This window comes from Neophocaena asiaeorientalis, unplaced genomic scaffold (genome assembly GCF_003031525.2).
Source record: "Neophocaena asiaeorientalis asiaeorientalis breed wild unplaced genomic scaffold, Neophocaena_asiaeorientalis_V1.1 scaffold242, whole genome shotgun sequence".
Lineage (NCBI taxonomy): Eukaryota > Metazoa > Chordata > Mammalia > Artiodactyla > Phocoenidae > Neophocaena > Neophocaena asiaeorientalis.
The window spans coordinates 7,626,952-7,647,531 of record NW_020172451.1 but is presented as its reverse complement, the minus strand read 5'-3'; the positions used below and the strand labels follow the sequence as shown (position 1 = coordinate 7,647,531).

At 40.9% G+C, this 20,580-nt stretch overlaps 1 protein-coding gene across 1 annotated transcript in view; it reads left to right on the top strand.

Moving 5' to 3' along the window:
* The first annotated feature begins 6 nt into the window (after positions 1-6).
* EP300 (EP300 lysine acetyltransferase) overlaps positions 7-20,580 on the top strand; it is a 75,662-nt gene continuing 55,088 nt past the window's right edge. Inside the window, exon 1 of the mRNA XM_024737410.1 lies at positions 7-565. Coding sequence (XP_024593178.1) covers positions 472-565 — 94 coding nt within the window. The 5' untranslated portion in view covers positions 7-471. The remainder of the gene's footprint in view (positions 566-20,580) is intronic.

Below are 20,580 nucleotides of genomic sequence, written 5' to 3'. Positions count from 1 at the left end.
TGTCTCTCGTCGCCTCCTCCTCTCCCCCCTTTTCGCCCCCGCCTCCTTGTGGCGATGAGAAGGAGGAGGACAGCGCCGAGGAGGAAGAAGCTGATGGCGGCGGCGGAGCTCCGAGAGACCTCTGCTGGGCAGGGGCCGGCCGTGGCGGGCCGGGGACTGCGCCTCTAGAGCCGCGAGTTCTCGGGGATTCGCCGCAGCGGACGCGCTCGGCGCATTTGTGTGCCTGTGCCCTCCTCCGGGCCTGGGCTCAGGCCCGGCCCCTCGCACTTGCCCCTACCTTTTCTATCGAGCCCGCATCCCTCTTCAGCCACCGCGATCCGGCGAAGAGAAAAAGGAACTTCCCCCACCCCCTTCGGGGGCCGGCCGAGCCCCCCAAGCCAACCCCAGGGATCCGGGCGGGGACCCAGGCCTGAAGAAGAGATTTCCCGGGGATTCTCGTTTTCCTCGCCCGTATCTCCGAAAGAATTAAAAATGGCCGAGAATGTGGTGGAACCGGGGCCGCCTTCAGCCAAGCGGCCTAAACTCTCATCTCCGGCCCTCTCGGCGTCCGCCAGCGATGGCACAGGTTAGTCTTGGGAACCCTGGCCTTCCACCTCCTCCTTAATCTTTTCTCCTCGCAGCTTTATTCGTCCATATTTTCTTTCTCTCTCTTCCTAGTTCTCTGCCTCTTGATTGATTTTAAAGGTGTTTGAATGAACTGGTCGAAGGCGTCCAGTAGCCCAACCATTTTCTTTCCTTCCTAATACATTTATTGCAATACTGTGTCATATCGTTATGTGTTCTGGAATTAGAGGTATTGAGTGGTGCTGCAGAAATGGCCTTTATTGTTGTTCCCATTCAGTTTAATTTTGGAAATGCCAGTGCATTTGAGTGTAAGGGCCTTTTTTGCAATTTTACTTTTTCTGTTGTTGATAAATGAGGAATGGTGAATCCTTTCTTCCTGATCGTACTTGTCCCGTTTCCTCTGCTTTCTACTCTTCAAGAATTTCTCTTTACATGAGATTTTCTGTTGAGGATGAGGATATAAAAAAATCTTGGTTTTATTTATTTGTGTGTGTGTGATCCAGGATTTCAGGTTTGACGTGAAATTAAACGTCACACCCGAAATTTGGTATGAATTATTTTATCTACCATTCCCAGCTTTTTTGCCGCCCCCCCACACCCCCATTTGCTTTAAAAATCAATATGGAGCGCTGTTCATTTTTCATCTCATTTCTTTGGTGCCAGACCAAAACGTCTGAAACTCTGGGGTTTTTAGGTTGGGAGAGAGGACAGAGGCATTTTCTTTGCAGTTTGCAGTTACTTTCTCTTTGGGGAGGGCTGGATGGGGGACTAACTGATTTTATGGAGTTATGTACTTGGAAATCAAGATTAAAAGTTGAAAGAGTCCCAATCATGAACTGCAAACATGAACTGATAGTACAAGAATTTTAAATGTGCAGTAGGTTTTGTATTTGTGTGTTTTGTCTTTTTTACACTTTAAACATATGTGGAGGTCCAGATTTTAGTTTTAAAAAGCTTTCCAAATTTTTTACTTCACTCATTTGTGGACTAGCCCTTTTGTCAAGAGAAATTCAGGGAGACTTCTTTCCATCATTCCCTTCTTACAGTTAGTTTGATACTAAGACAGCAAAAGAGAAGGTCGGTGGCCATCAGGATAGCATCAGGGTAATGAAGATGAAGAATGGCTGGCCATCTGACAGTCTACAAGATGTTCCCCCTTACTACGGAGCATCTCTTTAACTCCCTGAGAAATCAGGCTCAACGTCATTCCTCCATCTGCCAGTGAGAGTGCATAATGGAGTTAAATGTACCCTTTGAGTTTGTAGAGAACTTCTAAAGAAGCGTGGTTCTAAGTAGGCTCGTTTCTGTGGGTGAAAAACGTAAGGATATGGCAAATGCTTTGGATTCTTTGCTTTTATAAGAAAGATATATCGTGAGTTTAAGGTAACCTGCAAAGATTGAGGATTTTTGCAGAGTTCCTCTGCTTCAGGCGTGTAACGTTGGCAGTACATGAACTTTGATCTGTCCTCATTCCTTGAAGTTTCTGTAGTCTTCAGGGATTTTTTTTTAAAACCTGTGTTTTTTCCTCAGAATTCATACACATATGGAGTATTGTATTCCTTTGTACTTACTAAAATGTCACTTGGTAGGACTTTTAGATCACCTTTAGACACCTGTAGATTTTTGTTTTGTTTCTTTAGTTTTTGTGTAATATGGTAATGGATTTTACATTTGAGTTAGCCAGTGACTGGGAATATTGTAGAGAAAACTTTTTACTTGTACTGTTTTGATGACTCCTGATTTGAACAGTTTAGTCTTAGAGTAATGCAGGGTCTGAAAGGGAGGCTGTGCTCTCTTGTTCAAATATCTCTGTTCAGGTGCACTGCTGCAGTCTCCATATTTGATCTGTGTATTTGGTAACTTTTAACTCATTTTGGTGCTGTCTCACCTGACTAATGCACAGAAACTGTTTTGCTACTTGAAATATCTTTGAATCATTGTAACAGAGCTAAATGTATCAAGTGGGTTTTTATAATATAAAACCCTCAGCACTGAGATTAATTCAGTCTTAGTCCTAAGAGTTTATCTTTCTCTAAATTTTGTAGTGTAAGTTGATTTTTCTGCCCCCACCCCCCTTAAGATTCTACTCCAGGAATTCTTTGGTATCCAATTTTTAATGTTAACCAGTTTGGATTTTTTGATGGGGGAAGGGGAGAAATGAGTATTAAGAATATACTGTCCCCCTGTGAACTTCAAGTTGGGCACCATTACATTTTGATTTTTATTTGCATCTAGCACTGTGTAGTATAAGTTTGCAGTCAACTTTTAACAGAGACTCTTCACTTTTTAAAACATTACATTTTAAACTTGTAATTTCTACATTTTTACTTCTGAGTTGCCGCATATTTTGTAAATGTGAATGTAAATTATTCCTTCGTACTTGATTAATTTTATTTAGAACTGTTCAAAATTATCCCAGAATTCTAGACTCCAGAAACTTTTTTTAAATGATGGAGGCTTGCAGTTTTAGTAGTGTAAGTGTACCTGCCAAGAGTGTTTGCATGTTCCAGTTTTATAGGAAAGAAAATTGGAACCCAGTTGGGTCGACATGCTAAACTAAAGTGTTACAAAACAAATTAGTACTTAAATCCTAAAATTTGGTTTTCTAAGGTTATCCACTGATACAGAATAAAAATGACTTATTTAATTTTCAAAGATTCTTCTAAAAATTTTCTAGGTTGATAAAAATAATTTGAATTACATTTAAGTTTTACATGTTAGAATGGGGAGAAAGACTTACCACTTTTGCATTTTTATGTTCCTGTTTCAATCTTTGCACTTGATACATTGAAAATACTATTTAACTTGGCATGGTTAGATCAAAACTGTTTGAGGAATCAAATGCCTTTCTGTCCTGCCACCTCCATTACCACCCCATCATAAAAACCATTTGCAAAAATTTTTTGGTAAAATTATTGACCAGAATAGTTAATACATTGTCCTTCAAATATTTCTTGAACCTGTTTCTGATAATCACCTGCGTGGTGGAATGATGAGGATGATATATTGCCTTCATTGCTCACAGGACATGTTTTGTCACTGCTTTGTGAACACTTGATGCTGTATGGGCTGAAAGAACAGACTCTGGAAAGAGGTGTGACGGCATTAGGATCTGGCATATTTAGTAGGGTAAAAGATTCTTATGGTCTTGGTATGGTTTTGTGGCCCTGCTGTGTACCCATGTGTCAAAATTGGCTTGGATTTTATGCCCGTTTTCATTTTGAAGGCACAGGGCAGATACATCTGCATTTTGACCACTAGATTAGTGTACACAATAGATTTTTTTGTGACAGGAATTTTTTTTTAACATCTTTATTGGAGTATAATTGCTTTACAATGTTGTGTTAGTTTTTGCTGTATAACAAAGTGAATCAGCTATATGTATACATATATCCCCATATATCCTCCCTCTTGCGTCTCCCTCCCTATCCAACCCCTCTAGGTGGTCACAAAGCACCGAGCTGATCTCCCTGTGCAGTGCAGCTGCTTCCCACTAGCTATGTTTTACACTTTCAGAACCTTTTTTTTTAGATTCCATGTATATGTGTTAGCATATAGTATTTTTTCTTTCTGACTTACTTCACTCTGTATGACAGACTCTAGGTCCATCCACCTCACTACAAATAACTCAATTTCGTTTCTTTTTATGGCTGAGTGATATTCAATTGGCAAGGATTTTTTAAATGTCAGTTTTACTTTCTCAACACCATTGTGTCTTAGTGGTTTGTCATGTAACTAGAATATTTTTTTTTGGAGATCATTTCTTTGTTAGCTCTTAAACCTGTGATACTGTGTTTTAATTTTATTTTTCGGGCATCAGCGTTTACATGAGAGTTCTGCTTCTGAAGTTTTTGAGTTACCGCTCTTTGGTCCAGCGAGGTATTGCCGACCTCTCTGCTAAATTGCAAAACATTTTACTAAGTGTCTCGAACTCTGGCAGTTGCTTACTCTCAAGGCTTTGTAAGTTCATTTATAGGGCTTCAAGAAAGCTATCTGTGGTGGATAGTAAGTTAAGGTGACTTGTTACGTTGTAAATCTTGTATGTGTTACAACAAGGGTTCCCTTTTTCAGCTGGAGTTCATATTCTGTTACAGAGGTAAGAAATATATTCGCATGTCCAGTGATTGGATGATGGGGGGGAGGGAGGAAAAGGTTTCTGCCTTGGTTGCGACATTGTTTTCTCTGTTTTACTTTGCTTTCTACCTTTTCCTTAGTCTATTCTATAAAGTGGGGGGGGGGGTTAAAACGAGAAGTTGAAAATTAGTGCCTTATGGTGTTTTTGTAAGGACATTAAGTGGTAAATAAGAAAGAAAACGAGTAGGAAGAATGTTGCAGATACAAGTGGAAGTGTAAAATGCTTCTTCCTGGTATATTTACAAAAACAATTCAAGAGTTATTCTGCCAGTTCTTACACCCAACAATTAATGGAAAAATAAGACAACTTGTTTTGTGTGTTTTTGAAATTTTAGGGTCCCTCTTTAGAGAATTTCTGAAGTTGAATTTTTTTTTAGTGTGGCAAGCATTAGAGAAATTAATGGGCAAGTTGAAACTTAAATTATGCCACGTGTAAAGTATTTAAAACATTGGCTTTTGCAGATGATTTTTTTTCATGAAATGGATGGTAATTTTCTTCTGAAATTTTAATGGTAAAATATTTTATTGCTCAGGTCTCAAAAAATGTTTAAGAGAACAAACATTGAGGTTTTAAGCTCTTCTGAACAATTTGGATATCATTTGTTTTTAGACGTAGATCTTTTTGTTTTCTTTTTTAAGATTTTTTTGATGTGGACCGTTTTTATTTTTTAATTTTATTTATTTATTTTTGGCTGCGTTGGATCTTTGTTGTTGCGCGCAGGCTTTCTCCAGTTGCTGCGAGTGAGGGCTGCTCTTCATGGCGGTGCGTGGGCTTCTCATTGCGGTGGCTTCTCTTGTCGCAGAGCATGGGCTCTAGGCGCGCAGGCTGCAGTAGTTGTGGCACACGGGCTCAGTAGTTGTGGCACACAGGCTTAGTTGCTCTGCGGCATGTGGGATCTTCCCGGATCAGGAATCAAACTCGTGTCCCCTGCATTGGCAGGCACATTCTTATCCACTGCACCACCAGGGAAGCCCGTGGACCATTTTTAAAGTCTTTATTGAATTTGTTACAGCATTGCTTCTGTTCTATGTTTTGGCTCTTTGGCCACCTGGCATGTGGAATCCTAACTCCCTGACCAGGGATCAAACCTGCACCCCCTGCATTGGAAGGTGAAGCCTCAACCACTGGACCGCCAGGGAGGTCCCTAGATGTAGATCTTTTTAAATAAATGCCCCAAAAGGCAATTAGGAGTAATTGAGAGAGAGTATAAAATTTAAACTGCTGGAAAAAAGTGAGTGGTGAGAGAATTTGTTTTGGAGTCAGACTAGTAGAGTTAAAATCCCAGACCTGCCTTTATTACCTGTGAGCCTTGGGCCAGTTACTTAATCTCTCTGTCTCAGCTTCCTCACCTGTAGGACCTACCTTGTAGGATTGTGGTAAGGAATAGTAAATGAGAATTCTTTGTCAAATACTTAGGATGGTGCTTGCTGCAGCATAGTATGTTTTCATTAAGTGTTAACTGTTTTTAACTTTACTGCTAAATATATCCCAAAAAAGCAGTGCTGGATTTTTTTAATGGGTATACAGATAGATTGGGAAAAGGGAAAACAAAATGTGTGAAGTTGAGAGTGGTCTTAAAAGTAAGGCTTACAGAGCCTTACTTTTAAGGTGCAGAGTTAGCGTATACATCATCTACTCAAAGATTAAGTTTTTTGAGAGTATAAGAATATGGCAGCAGAGGTTAAAATAAAAGTATATATATTGTCACATAGGGGAGTCTTGTATATGTAAGTAATTGAAATGAACATAAATATTTAAGGCATAATGAGAAATAAGATTATTCTTATTGGAAATGATCAAGATAATGGCTTTTTTCTAAAGAATCATGTGGTTGAGCATTATTTTTTGTTTATCTGGGTCTTTTTTTTTAATCATTTTATTTATTTTTGGCTGTGTTGGGTCTTCGTTGCTGTGCACGGGCTTTTCTCTAGTTGTGGCGAGTGTGGGCTGCTGTTCGTTGCGTTGTGCAGGCTTTTCGTTGCAGTGGCTTCTCTTGTTGCAGAGCTCGGGCTCTAGGCGCGGGCTTCAGTAGTTGTGGCATGCGGGCTCAGTAGTTGTGGGTTGCGGGCTCTAGAGTGCAGGCTCAGCCCAGGCTTAGTTGCTCTGCAGCATGTGGAATCTTCCCGGACCGGGGCTAGAACCCGTGTCCCCTGCATTGGCAGGTGGATTCTTAACCACTGTGCCACCAGGGAAGTGCATTATCTGGGTCTTAAAAGAAGACTTTCTTAAAGGAGGAGGAAGAAAAGTAGAAGGGGCAATGCAGAGCTTTTCAATATTTTTTGACCACACCCAAGTAAGAACTACATTTTACATGGAGAACCAGAGACCCTGTCTCAGCGAGTGAGCAAACAATATTTATCCTACCTAGCCTTACTACTTATAATACTCTGATATTTTCTATTGCATTTCATGTTTTAAAAAGTGGTGGTCGTGGGCTTCCCTGGTGGCGCAGTGCTTGAGAGTCCGCCTGCCGATGCAGGGGACACGGGTTCGTGCCCTGGTCCAGGAAGATCCCACGTGCCGCGGAGCGGCTGGGTCCATGAGCCATGGCCGCTGAGCCTGCGCGTCCGGAGCCTGTGCTCCGCAACAGGAGAGGCCACAGCAGTGAGAGGCCCGTGTACCGCAAAAAAAAAAAAAAAAAGTGGTGGTTGTGACTCACTATATTGATTTCATGACCCACTATGGCTTGTGACTCACAATTTGAAAAATACTAGTTTAAAAGAGTTGACAAGCTGCCAGTTGTCCTGTATTGGACCAACGTCCTGTATTGGACCAACGTTTCCTGTATGCCCGGCATTTCATCTCAAAACAGGGAATACTCTGGTGATCCAGAAAGACATGGGCCCTTCCTTCCTGGGGTTTGTAGATGAGGGGAAAGAACGACATTCAAGTCTGATGTGACCAGTGTTGTATATGTACAGTGTACAGTGTTGTATTTGCACGGTGTACAGTGGGAGAAACGGGTACCTAACCTGTAGCTACTGTTGCTCTAGTGGCTTTTTTTGAGGAAATCAGTGTCTGATCTTGGGATTTGAAGGATAAAGGGTTTCTAAGAGTGAGCCCAGGTTGAAAACAAGAGATGGTCTGTCATGGAATCTGTAAATTTCGTCTATCTGGGGGATAGCAAGAAATATAACTGTAGAGGTGAGCAAGGGGCCAATCTTGCAGGATTTATTGGAGTTACTGCTTATTGGAGTTTAGATTTTTTTAACTCTTTTAAATGGATGGACAGAATTGTACCTTAGATGATTGACTAAAGCGAGGAATGGTTTGGAAAGGAACAGGGGAAAATAGGCAGGGAGACCAGTGAGATGACTGTTTCAGAATTCCAGCTGTGATGAGGGTGGCCTGGATTAGTACACGGAAAGAAGTGAAAAGGTTTGACAGAACATGGGTGGTCAGCAGAACTTGGGGATTAATTAATTAGTGTCAGGATATTGCCATAGAGGAATCAAGGGTAATTCCCAAGTTTCAAGCTTGGGTAGCAGAATTGGTGAGGATGTCATTTATTCAATACTTAGAGAAGTGTTTGTGTATGGATGTGGATGAGGGGAGGGGTTGTGATGAGTTAAATTTGCGTATTTTGAAGTTGTGTGATTCTCCTGAATTGGGTAGTCACTATTTTCATTTGGAGCACCTTTCATTCGAGCCAAGAAACATGACTACCCACCAAGTTTTAGGTATTTGGAATGTAAAGATGAATCAAGGTGCAGTTTCTGCTCTCAAAGCCTTTAGGGTCTGGTGGAGTCGGTAGTACACGTATCCACACAGTTTTCCCATGAGTTATACTCTGATAAGGTTTTTTGTTGTTTTTTTTGTGGTACGTGGGCCTCTCACTGTTGTTGCACAGGCTCCGGACGCGCAGGCTCAGCGGCCATGGCTCACGGGCCCAGCCGCTCCGCGGCATGTGGGATCCTCCCACACCGGGGCACGAACCCGTGTCCCCTGCATCGGCAGGCGGACTCTCAACCACCGCGCCACCAGGGAAGCCCATCTGATAAGTTTTAAATGTTTTAGATAAAGGCAGAGGATAGGGATTATTTCTGACAGGATGGGTTTGGAGTATTGGGGGAAAACTTCATATAGAAAATGTATATTAAAATGGGGATAGGAGAGCATGACCTACCTTTTCTTAGAAGTTGGGAATCACCTGGTGGTCCAGTGGTTAGAACTTTAACTGCCAAGGGCCCGGGTTCAGTCCCTCCTTGGGAACTAAGATCCCGCAAGCCATGCGGTGCAGCCAAAAAAAAAAAAAGTAGGGAAAGTTGGAGTGGTATTTCAGGTGGAACAAATACAAGTGGTTTTTATGTGACTGGAACAGACCATACGGTGGAATGTTTTCATGGGAGACAGATGGAAAAGGATGTTAGGGTCCTAATATGGAAAGACAAATATGCTAAGGAATTTGACATTCATCTCACCATCTGGATAAAAATGTTCTGAGAAGAGTGACATGGTCAGGGAAAGAGTAATGCTAGTGACACTGCACGGGATCAGTAGCAGGGAAGGAACCTAATGGCAGGAAGACTTAGGGTCTGTCATTTATCTCTTGAAATGCACCTATCATTTGTCTTTGAAGTTTTTGGTAAATTGTAGTTAACAAAGTGAACTGTTTATTTTCTTAAGATCCAAGTTTTGTTTACCAGTTGTCATACATGTAGAAAATGTAGCAGATTTTTTTTAAAAGTCACGCTCCCCTTTCTCTTTACAGATATACAATTTCTAGGAGACTTTTTCTTTTTTTTTAAGAAATGGTACGATAGTTTCACCATCTAGGATCCCCTACAGGCATTCCCTTGGAGCAAACCCCAATTAGGCAAACAAATCCAACCCTCACTGCAAAGCTTCTCTCAAAATGTTACTATACTCGGGCTTCTCTCGTGGCGCGGTGGTTAAGAATCTGCTTGCCAATGCAGGGGACACGGGTTCGAGCCTGGCCCGGGAAGATCCCACATGCTGCAGAGCAACTAAGCCCATGTGCCACAACTACTGAGCCTGCTCTCTAGAGCCCATGAGTCACAACTGCTGAAGCCCACACGCCTAGAGCCTGTGTTCCGCAACAAAAAGAAGCCACTGCAATGAGAAGTCTGCTCGCCGCAACGAAGAGTAGCACCCGCTGCCACAACTAGAGAAAGCCTGCGTGCAGCAACAAAGACCCAACACAGCCAAAAATCAACCAATTAATTAATTTTTTTAAATGCATATTTTGAAAATTAACCTGTACTTTTGCCCTTTGGCTCTATTAGCTTTCACAGTTCACCAGCTGCCAACATGCATAGTTATGTGATCCTGTGAAACTTAATATTGATTATCATCTTCGATCAAATTTGTATATAACCCACAGGTTGTTACCAGTTGTTTTTTGGTTTTGGTTTTTTTGGCTGCGTTGGGTCTTCATTGCTGCACGCAGGCTTTTCTCTAGTTGCAGCGAGTGGGGGCTACTCTTCGTTGCAGTGCGCGGGCTTCTCATTGTGGTGGCTTCTCTTGTTGCGGAGCACGGGCTCTAGGTGCACGGGCTTCAGTAGCTGTGCCTCGTGGGCTTTAGAGTGCAGGCTCAGTAGTTGTGGCACATGGGCTTAGTTGCTCCGTGACATGTGGGATCTTCCCGGACCAGGGCTCGAACCCGTGTCCCTTGCATTGGCAGGTGGATTCTTAACCACTGTGCCACCAGGGAAGCCCTCGTTACATTTTCGTAGTGTCCTTCAAATTCAATATTGTAGTTTTAAGTGTTTATGCACCTTTACTTCCTTGATAGGTGAGTTTTTTATGATTAGGTTAATTCTGCTTCATCTACAGAGTATTAAATACCATTTCTGAAATAAAGTACTGGATGAAAGTTAGGATGGTTATTTTAACCTGATAAGTTCATGAAATTTACAAAATTGCCTCATTTTAAAGGCCACGGTGTTTTAAAACGTCATACTTTGTTAAGCACCCAAAACAGCTGAGTTAATGTAAGAGTAGAAGTGCCCTAAAGCAATAAGGAGAGATCTTTGTGAGATTGATAGTTTTCATGTCTAGCCAAACTGTTTTAAGAATTATTAAAGTTCTGTAGATTTGACTTTCATCTCTAATCCTTAGTTTTTTAAATCTCAGATCTCTACCCACCTCATCACTCACCTGGCTCCCCCTCCTTTGAATTACTTCAATTGCTGTGGCTCAGCTTGAGTTGTTCACCTGTCCTCCTTTTTTCCACTCTTCACTTGTCTAGTTCCTACTCGTCCTCTGGTCTCACCACTGGGATGAAAGAAAGGTTTTGAGATCTGGAATGTTCATTTTTTAAAAAGCATTTTTAATGCCACAGAGAAAACTAACTGAAAGGAGGAGAGTTGATGGATGAATTCTGTCTTTTAAGCGGATACTTGAGAATTGACTAGTTTTAGAATAATTCGTATGGGTATTTTGCTTAATGTACACAGTTTAAAACCCAACTGAGTTTTTATTTGAATTCAGCTTACCTGAAGTACAAAAATAAGGCTGTTTATTCAGCAAATAATGTTTGAGCCTTCTAAATGGGAAAAAAATTCGTAACTGAAAGAGGTACTGTTATGCAGTAGAATTAGATTTTTTTTTTTTTTTTTTTTGGCGGTACGCGGGCCTCTCACTGTTGTGGCCTCTCCTGTTGCGGAGCACAGGCTCCGGACGCACAGGCTCAGTGGCCATGGCTCACGGGCCCAGCCGCTCCGTGGCATGTGGGATCTTCCCGGACCACGGCACGAACCCGTGTCCCATGCATCGACAGACGGACTCTCAACCACTGCGCCACCAGGGAAGCCCTAGAATTAGATTTTGAACCAAAATTATTTCAGTTCTGCATCCTAGTTTGTAACTTTTTAAAATCTTTTGTTTATACTCAGATAGTGCAGTATTTGGGATTATATTGTTAGTAATCCTAATTTTGAAGGTTATACTTCACTTATATATTTCACAGTGGGGAACATTTGTGTAATTTCTCATGTATCGTGGAATTGTCTTGATCTTTTGATTTTTTTGGAAAGGCTAAGTAAGTTGAGTATTTATTTTACAAGAGATGATATAGCTAAATCTGCTGTGAAGACCACAGAACTAAGAAGACACCAAGGGTGATCTACAGAATCAGTATGTAATAATGAAAGGATGTTTTGACTCAATACTAGTTTCCCACATGCTCAATCCAAATTCGTTTTTGTTTAAATTATTACATTTCTAATACACAGTTCATTGGATAAGCCTAATGTATTATGCTAAACTTTTCAAATCAGATTTAATTCTGTCCTGTCAGTCACATTTCGTGTCACCGTGTTTGGACTGAATGTACACTTAGATGAAGAAACTTTCTTTTTTTTTTTTTTTCTTTTTTTGGCTGCTCTGCACTGCATGCAGGAGCTTTAGTTTCCTGACCAGGGATCAAACCTGCGCCCCCCTGCAGTGGGAGCAGAGTCTTAACCACTGGACTACCAGGGAAGTCCCGAAGAAACATTTTACTCAAAGTCATTTTGTATTTGAGCATCTGGGAACCATATATAGGAATTTGTCAATAAACTATTTGGTATAAGTAGCCTGCTGATGATGTTAATTAGTTGATATTTTAGAAAGTAAGCAGGAAATGTCTTACTGGAGATAAGTGTGAGTTTGTTCATTTCAAGTTGTTTCTGATACTGTCTTGAAATGTTTGTCATAGGATAGTTTAAAAGTAATGGGATAAATTTCAGATTTGTAAATGTCTAATCAAAGAGAAAGGGGGGGTCAGCAAATCAAATATGTAAGAACTCACCTTAATATCTAGAAGAAGTACTCGCTGTCATTTACTTTCTACCTCTCAGTCCATTGCAGTCTGGCTTTTGTTGTTACCTGGTTTACTAAATATCTCCTATTACCTATATTTAGTGAATTTTCTGCTGAGCATGGAACACCACTAACATTTCCTTTTGGAAACTGATTTCCAGGATTCCTGGTGGATGGGCTGGGGAATGTTGAATTTTAGCATCCTTTGCAGGTTAAGATCATGTCCCTTAAAAAAAAAAAGATCATGTCCCTTAAATACTGGCATTTCCAGTGGTCCCTTTAATGTCTGATGGTGACTTAAGCTCCACATTTCTCTCTCACATTGCCATGTATTCCTCTGATTGCCCATATGGATAACTGTACTCTTAGGTTATCCAAGCCAGAAACTTAGGAGTCATTCTTTTTTTCTCTCCTTAACTCCCTAACTCTAGTCAGAGTTTTTCTTTTTTTTTTTTTTGCAGTACGCGGGCCTCTCACCACTGTGGCCTCTCCCGTTGCGGAGCACAGGCTCCAGACGTGCAGGCTCAGCGGCCATGGCTCACGGGCCCAGCCGCTCTGTGGCATGTGGGATCTTCCTGGACTGAGGCACGAACCCGTGTCCCCTGCATCGGCAGGCGGACTCTCAACCACTGCACCACCAGGGAAGCCCTAGTCAGAGAGTCTTTTGATTGGCCTCTTTGATGCCTCTTTAGCAGCAGCCTCCTCACCAGTCTCCCTGACTCTAGATTTGTCTGTCCAATTTATTCTTCATCTTGTTTGTTTCAGTGGACTCTAATAAATGCAGATTTGTTCATATCATATTTCTGCTTAAAATTCTTTAGTAGATCAGTTTTCTCTCTACAGTAAAAATCCCAAGCTATTATGTGTAGGACCCTCTAGGTTGCTTCTTTTATTTGTTGAACACGTAAATTTTATTCAACTGATCTGAACTAATCCCTATGAAGAGCAAGTTGAGATGGGGGCCTGAGAAGGTGATTTATTTGAACCTTTATTTTTTCCCTTTCCTTGAACAAAAAGGAAGAACCTGAGGAGCTTAGTAAGAGGGGTGGATTGAAGCTGGTCAGTACTAAAACCCACTGTTCAGTAGGATTTGTTTGAATTATGGCATTTAAATTTCTAATTATTTTTCCCTTGCATCTTCATACATATTGCTTTTAATTTGAGACTTGCTTTTCTACTAGTTTTAGTCCATTGGGTTTTATTTGCTATTTATGACAAACTGGTTAAATACATAGTCTCTTATTTTTAGTAGCCTTTTTCCAATATGCTGCTCGTGAGCTTGCGGCCAGGTTTTTTTCTGGGAAGCCCCTTGCAGAAGGACCTAATGGGGAAAGATTGGAAATTTGATGGCTAAAATAAAATCCACATATTAGGTTTTTGAGCTTTAGTACTCTTAATCCTACTAGTATAGAATTGATTATTTACAGTTCGAGTAGTTTTTCTTAGTCTGGAAATACTTATATTTTGTTTAAAAAATTGTTTTCTCAGTTTAAAAATGTTTAGAAAAGTTATAGTTCTCATAATGTTGAATAATCTAAAACAGCTGCTAAAAATGAAGTCTGTTTGCTTACTTACATAGAAAGAATATTCTACTGGGATCCAGGGACTTTATAATAGAGTCCATATTCAATAACAAAATAGTACAATCTTAGGGAAGCTAGTGATGCATCAGTTACTGCATCTATAATATGAGAGGATCAGTAATTTTCAAACTTGGGACCTCCCTGGGAGGGGCAGTGTTCTAAGAAGCCTGAGGAAAATCCATCTTCATTCTCCCAATTCCTCCTCACCCAATATGGTTCTGCTTTTTATTCTGTCTGTGTTTCCAAATAAACACTACTAGATGATCCTAAAGGATCCTTTGCTCTGTCCCACCTGGTGTATATAACTTTTAAAAAGGGGGTTAATAAATTTACACATTTTTTATAGACGCATAATTTATATGCTTTAGAATCTATTAAAATATTTAAGACCCATCTCATTGGTTCTTAAAACAACTCCATGAAGGAAGTAGAATAAGTTTTACTGCCTTTCTGATAGAAGAAGTAACATGAGCTCACATTTGTAAAGTAACTGGTAAATGAAGTCAGCTTGTAGAATTGGGTTTAAATCCAGGTACTTGGAACCTTTGAGCTGTGCCAGGTTAGATACCAGTGATGGCTGATGGCATTTAGGAATCGTAAATGTCCAGAACTTTGAGGCACAATCATAACAGCTTAGGAATGATAATGACAGTCAGTGATATCAAATGAAATAATAAGGTCTGCTTAATCATGGGTCAAAGTATATATGACTTTTTTATATAATCTTCCAAATCTAATTAATATAGTCATTGAAATTTACAAGTTTTAAGGAAAGGTTAAGAGAACTTTTATAAATTTGTGAACCGCCAATCGGATATAAATAATTATAGTATGCAATTGCAGAATTGCTGGAAATGTTTATTATCAAATTTACTCCTTGAGCATGTGCTAGGTGCTATGGGAAATGTAAATATCTGTTAAATGAGACCCTTATCTTTCAAATACTTATGATTTGGTAAAGAAGTAAGATGCACACAAATACTTAGCTATAACAAAAGATAGAAGATACAAAGTGCATAGTTGAGGTTGTAACAAAGTGAGCCCTCTTAGGAAATAGTATTTGAATCTGCCTTTGAGTTGAAACCTGAGTGGATCTTTTGTAGTGGACACTATTAAGTCTGTTGAAAATACAGAATTGCCATTAAAAAACAACCCTATAACCTTTATTGTCAAGGTCTACCAATGCCAGCCTTCCTGTCTGCTTCATAATGGAGCCTAACCTTGTAATGAGATGTTAAATGTTTTGCATAATAAACATGAAACAACAACCAAGTGCAGCAGATTTGGCTGTAGTACAGTTTATATTAAAGTCCTCAAGAGTAGGGCCTGGAGTAAGACTTTGGTATTACTGAAGTTGATTTTTCCTCAGTGGACTCTATATATGTGGCTGTTAACTACTTCTGAGGTTGTTAGAGGATTAATGAGAATAATACAGTTATTGAGGAACCACAGAGACAATGCCTGACACATTGAAAGTGCCTGAAAAAAATTTGTTCTTATTATTATGAGCTAGTCTTATCTCCTAATAGAGTGATGATTCCACTAAATAATAATAGAGGTAACATTTTCATAGTGCTTAATATATGCCAGGCACTGTTCCAATTACTTATATTAACTCATTGAATTCTCACAAATAACCTGTGAAGTGGATACTTTTCCTGTTACACAGAGGTGGAAACTAGGTTCTTCTGTGTATACTTTAGAATCATCTTGTCTGGTTCTTTGAAAAACTATTAGAATTTATTTATTGATTGATTGCCATGTTGGGTCTTCGTTGCTGCACGCGGGCTTTCTCTAGTTGAGGCAAGTGGGGGTGACTCTTTGTTGCGGTGCACAGGCTTCTCATTGCAGTGGCTTCTCTTGTTGCGGAGCACGGGCTCTAGACATGCAGGCTCAGTAGTTGTAGCTCGCAGGCTCTAGAACGCAGGCTCAGTTGTTGTGGTGCACAGGCTTAGTTGCTCCGCAGCATGTGGGATCTTCCCGGACCAGGGATCGAACCCTTGTCGCCTGCATTGGCAGGGGGATGAATAACCACTGCACCACCAGGGAAGTCCAAACTGTTAGAATTTTGATTGGCATTGCATTGAATCTAGATCAATATTGGGGAAGCATTGAAGTCTTTATATAACATTGAGGATTTGTATCCAGACACTTGTGATTTTGTGATGTTATTTTATTTATTTAGGTGGTCTTTTTTTGGCTGCTTTGGGTCTTCATTGCTGCACGCAGGCTTTCTCTAGTTGTGGTGAACAGGGGCTGCTCTTTGTTTTGGTACGTGGGTTTATCATTGCGGTGGTTTCTTTTGTTGCAGAGCACAGGGTCTAGGCACACGGGCTTAGTTGCTCTGCGGCCTGTGGGATCTTCCTGGACCAGGGCTCGAACCCCTGTCCCCTGCATTGGCAGGCAGATTCTTAACCATTGTACCACCAGGGAAGTCCTGTTTATTAGGTGGTCTTTAGTTTCACAGTTTACACATATTTTCTAATAACGTTGTCAGATCTTTTTTCCCCTATTGTGTTTTTAAAACTTATTTCTAATCATTTTTTGCTCACGTATAGAAGTGCAATTTAATTTGTCTGTATTTGTGGTATGTTCAATCACCTGGCTACCCTCTCACTATTTCTACTTCTTTGCCTTGGGTTTTCCATGTTGACAGTTACATCATTTGCATACAATAAGTTGTGTTTCTTCCTTTTCAATCTTGACTCATGAGTGTTTCTTATATTATTTCTTTGGCTAGAGACTCCAGTTCACACTGAATAGAAGTGGTTGTTATGGGTATCTTTGTCTTGTTTCAATGCTAAAGAGGCTATTTTGCCTCTCGCTGCTGTGGCCTCTCCCGCCGCGGAGCACAGGCCCCAGATGCGCAGGCTCAGCGGCCATGGCCCACGGGCCCAGCCGCTCCGCGGCATGTGGGATCTTCCCGGACCGGGGCACGAGCCCGCGTCCCCTGCATCGGCAGGCGGACTCTCAACCACTGCGCCACCAGGGAAGCCCAAGAGGCCATTTTTAACGTTGGTCCATTATCCATATTTGCTGTCAGTTTTTAGGTTTTGGAAGAGACCTTTTTATCAGTTTAAGAAAGTTCCCATCTTTTTTTTTTTTTTTTTTCGGTACGCGGGACTCTCACTGTTGTGGCCTCTCCCGTTGCGGAGCACAGGCCCCGGACCCACAGGCTCAGCGGCCATGGCTCACGGGCCCAGCCGCTCCGCAGCATGTGGGATCTTCCCGGACCGAGGCACAAACGCGTGTCCCCTGCATCAGCAGGGGGACTCTCAACCACTGCGCCACCAGGGAAGCCCCATCATTTTTTTTTTGTTTGTTTTAATTTTTATTTTATATTGGAGTATAGTTGATTTACACTGTTGTGTTAGTTTCAGATGTACAGCAAAGTGATTCCGTTATACATATATCCTTCTTCCCATCAGTTTTTTTTTTAATTAATTAATTTATTTATTTTTGGCTGCATTGGGTCTTCGTTGCTGCGCATGGACTTTCTCTAGCTGGAGTGACCAGGGGCTACTCTTCATTGCAGTGTACAGGCTTCTCATCACGGTGGCTTCTCTTGTTGTGGAGCATGGGCTCAGTAGTTGTGGCTCTCGGGCTCGAGAGCGCAGACTCAGTAGTTGCAGCCACGGAGCAACTAAGCCTGTGGCCGCAACTACTGAAGCACCCCTGTTCTAGGGACTGTGTGCCACAACTACTGAAGCCCACGTGCCTAGAGCCTGTGCTCCACAGCAAGAAGAAGCCACCACAGTGAGAAACCTGTGCACCACAAGGAAGAGTAGCCCCCGTCACTCCAACTAGAGAAAGTCCATGTGCAGCAACGAAGACCCAATGCAGCCAAAAAAAAAAAAAAATTTGTGATTGGGTATTGACTTTTAGCCAGTGCTTTTATTATAGTCATTGAGATAGATATAATGTTTTCTTTCTCCTTTGTTACTACGGTGAATATGCAAACCCCCTCCTTCTGGATTCCTGAGATGATCCCAACTCGATCATGATATTACATCTATAAAACACTGATAAACTTGATTTGCTCTTCTTTTTCTTTCTTTCTTTTGTTTTTTTTCTTTCTTTCTTTTCTCTCTCTTTTTTTTTAAAGGATTCTTGCTTCTGTGTTCACGACTTCTTTTACTGGCCATGTGTGGTTTTCAGAGTATTTCTGTTTTCTAGAAGTGTTTGTATAAGGTTGAATTGTCTTTTCCTTGAAAGTTCAGTAGGACATGCCTGTAAAAATATTTAGTTCTGTTCTTAATGGGAAAAATTAACCAATAAGTCTTTAATAGTAATAGGATTATTCAGGTTTTCTCTGTCTCCTTTTAAAGTTTTTTAAATGAGATAATTCAATTTTGTAGAACAGTAGAAAGAACTCCCATGTGCCTATTACTACAAGTTACTGATCATTTTGTCCACCACCCCCCACACCCTTTTTTTTTTCTGCTGGAGTTTTTAAAAGCAAATCCCGGACTTGTCATTTCAGTAGAAATACTTAAATATATGTCTCTTAGGACTTATTTTAACTTAACTATGCTATTGTCATACCCAACAAAATTAATAATTTCTTAATATTACCCACTATTCAGTCTGTATTATCCTGATTCTCTTAAAATGTATTTCCAGTTAGTTTGAATCAGGATCCAAACGAGGTATGTTTGGTTGTTGAATGATAACAGCTTCTCTCATTCTCTCTCTTTTTTTTTTTTCCTTCCCCCTTTTATGCCATTGATTTGTTGGAGAAGCTAGGACACTTATCCTATATAATTTCTTTTTGATTGAGGTTTATTGAGTATTTTATTTTATTTTATTTTTTATTTTTGCGGTACGTGGGCTTCTCATTGTTGTGGCCTCTCCCGACGCACAGGCTCAGTGGCCATGGCTCACAGGCCCAGCCACTCCGCAGCATGTGGGATCTTCCCGGACCAGGGCACGAACCCGTGTCTCCTGCATCGGCAGGCGGACTCCCAACCACTGTGCCACCAGGGAAGCCCTATTGAGTATTTTATGAGGAATTTATTCATTTTTCTCTCTTCAGTTTTTTTGTGTGAAATTGATTAGTAGGACCACTTTCTCTTTTTATTGTCATTTTTCCTTAACTTTCCCAGAAGTTTATCTCTTATTGCTCTCTTCAAGGAACCAAATTCTGATTTTGTTAATAACCTCTCAGTTCTATCTACATTTTTCTGTTTTTTTAATTGCTTTTATATTTGATCATCTTCTTCTTACTGTTCTTTTTTTAACATAATAACTTGGATACTTGTTAATTTCAAGCTTTATTTTCTAACATAAACCTTTAAGTTTTGAAATGTAGTATTTTTATTATTTCTCAGTTTGTGATTTCTCCTTTATCACTTACGTATGTGTGTATTTTTATTTTTTATTAATTTTAAAAATATTATTTATTTGGTTGCACTGGGTCTTAGTTGTGGCATGTGGGCTTCTATAGTTGCAGCTCACCGGCTCCTTAGTTGCGGCATGTGGGCTACTTAGTTGTGGCTTGTGAAGTCTTAGTTGTGGCATGTATGTAGGATCTAGTTCCCTGACCAGGGATCGGACCCGGGCCCCCCCTGTTATAAACCTTTAAGTTTTGAAATGTAGTATTTTTATTATTTCTCAGTTTGTGATTTCTCCTTTATCACTTACGTATGTGTGTATTTTTATTTTTTATTAATTTTAAAAATATTATTTATTTGGTTGCACTGGGTCTTAGTTGTGGCATGTGGGCTTCTATAGTTGCAGCTCACCGGCTCCTTAGTTGCGGCATGTGGGCTACTTAGTTGTGGCTTGTGAAGTCTTAGTTGTGGCATGTATGTAGGATCTAGTTCCCTGACCAGGGATCGGACCCGGGCCCCCCCTGTGTTGGGAGCACAGAGTCTTAACCACTGTGCCACCAGGGAAGTCCCTGTGTATTTTTGATTTATTTTATTTATTTATTGTTTCTTGGCTGTGCTGTATGGCTTGTGGGATTTTAGTTCCCTTACCAGGGATTGAACCCAGGCTCGCAGCAGTGAAAGCACAGAGTCCTAACCAATGGACTGCCAGGGAATACCCCATGTGTATTTTTTAAGTTTCTAAATAGGTAGAGATTATTTTTATTTTTTCCTAAATGTTTAACACTAAAAATATGCTGATGATGGAATGTTTCCTTGTATACTCCAGGGGGAAAGTAGAATGCAAAATCGCTTAAAAGTATATATGGGGACTTCCCTGGTGGCACAGTGGTTAAGAATCCGCCTGCCAATGCAGGGAACACAGGTTCGAGCCCTGGCCCGGGAAGATCCCACATGCTGCGGAGCAACTAAGCCTGTGTGCCACAACTATTTAGCCTGCGCTCTAGAGCCCACGAGCCACAGCTACTGAGGCACGTACCACAACTACTGAAGCCCGCGCGCCTAGAGCCCGTGCTCAGTGATGAGAAGCCACCGCAATGAGAAGCCCACGCACCGCAACTAAGAGCAGCCCCCACTCGCCGCAACTAGAGAAAGCCCGTGCGCAGCAATGAAGACCCAACACAGCCAAAAATAAATAAATAAA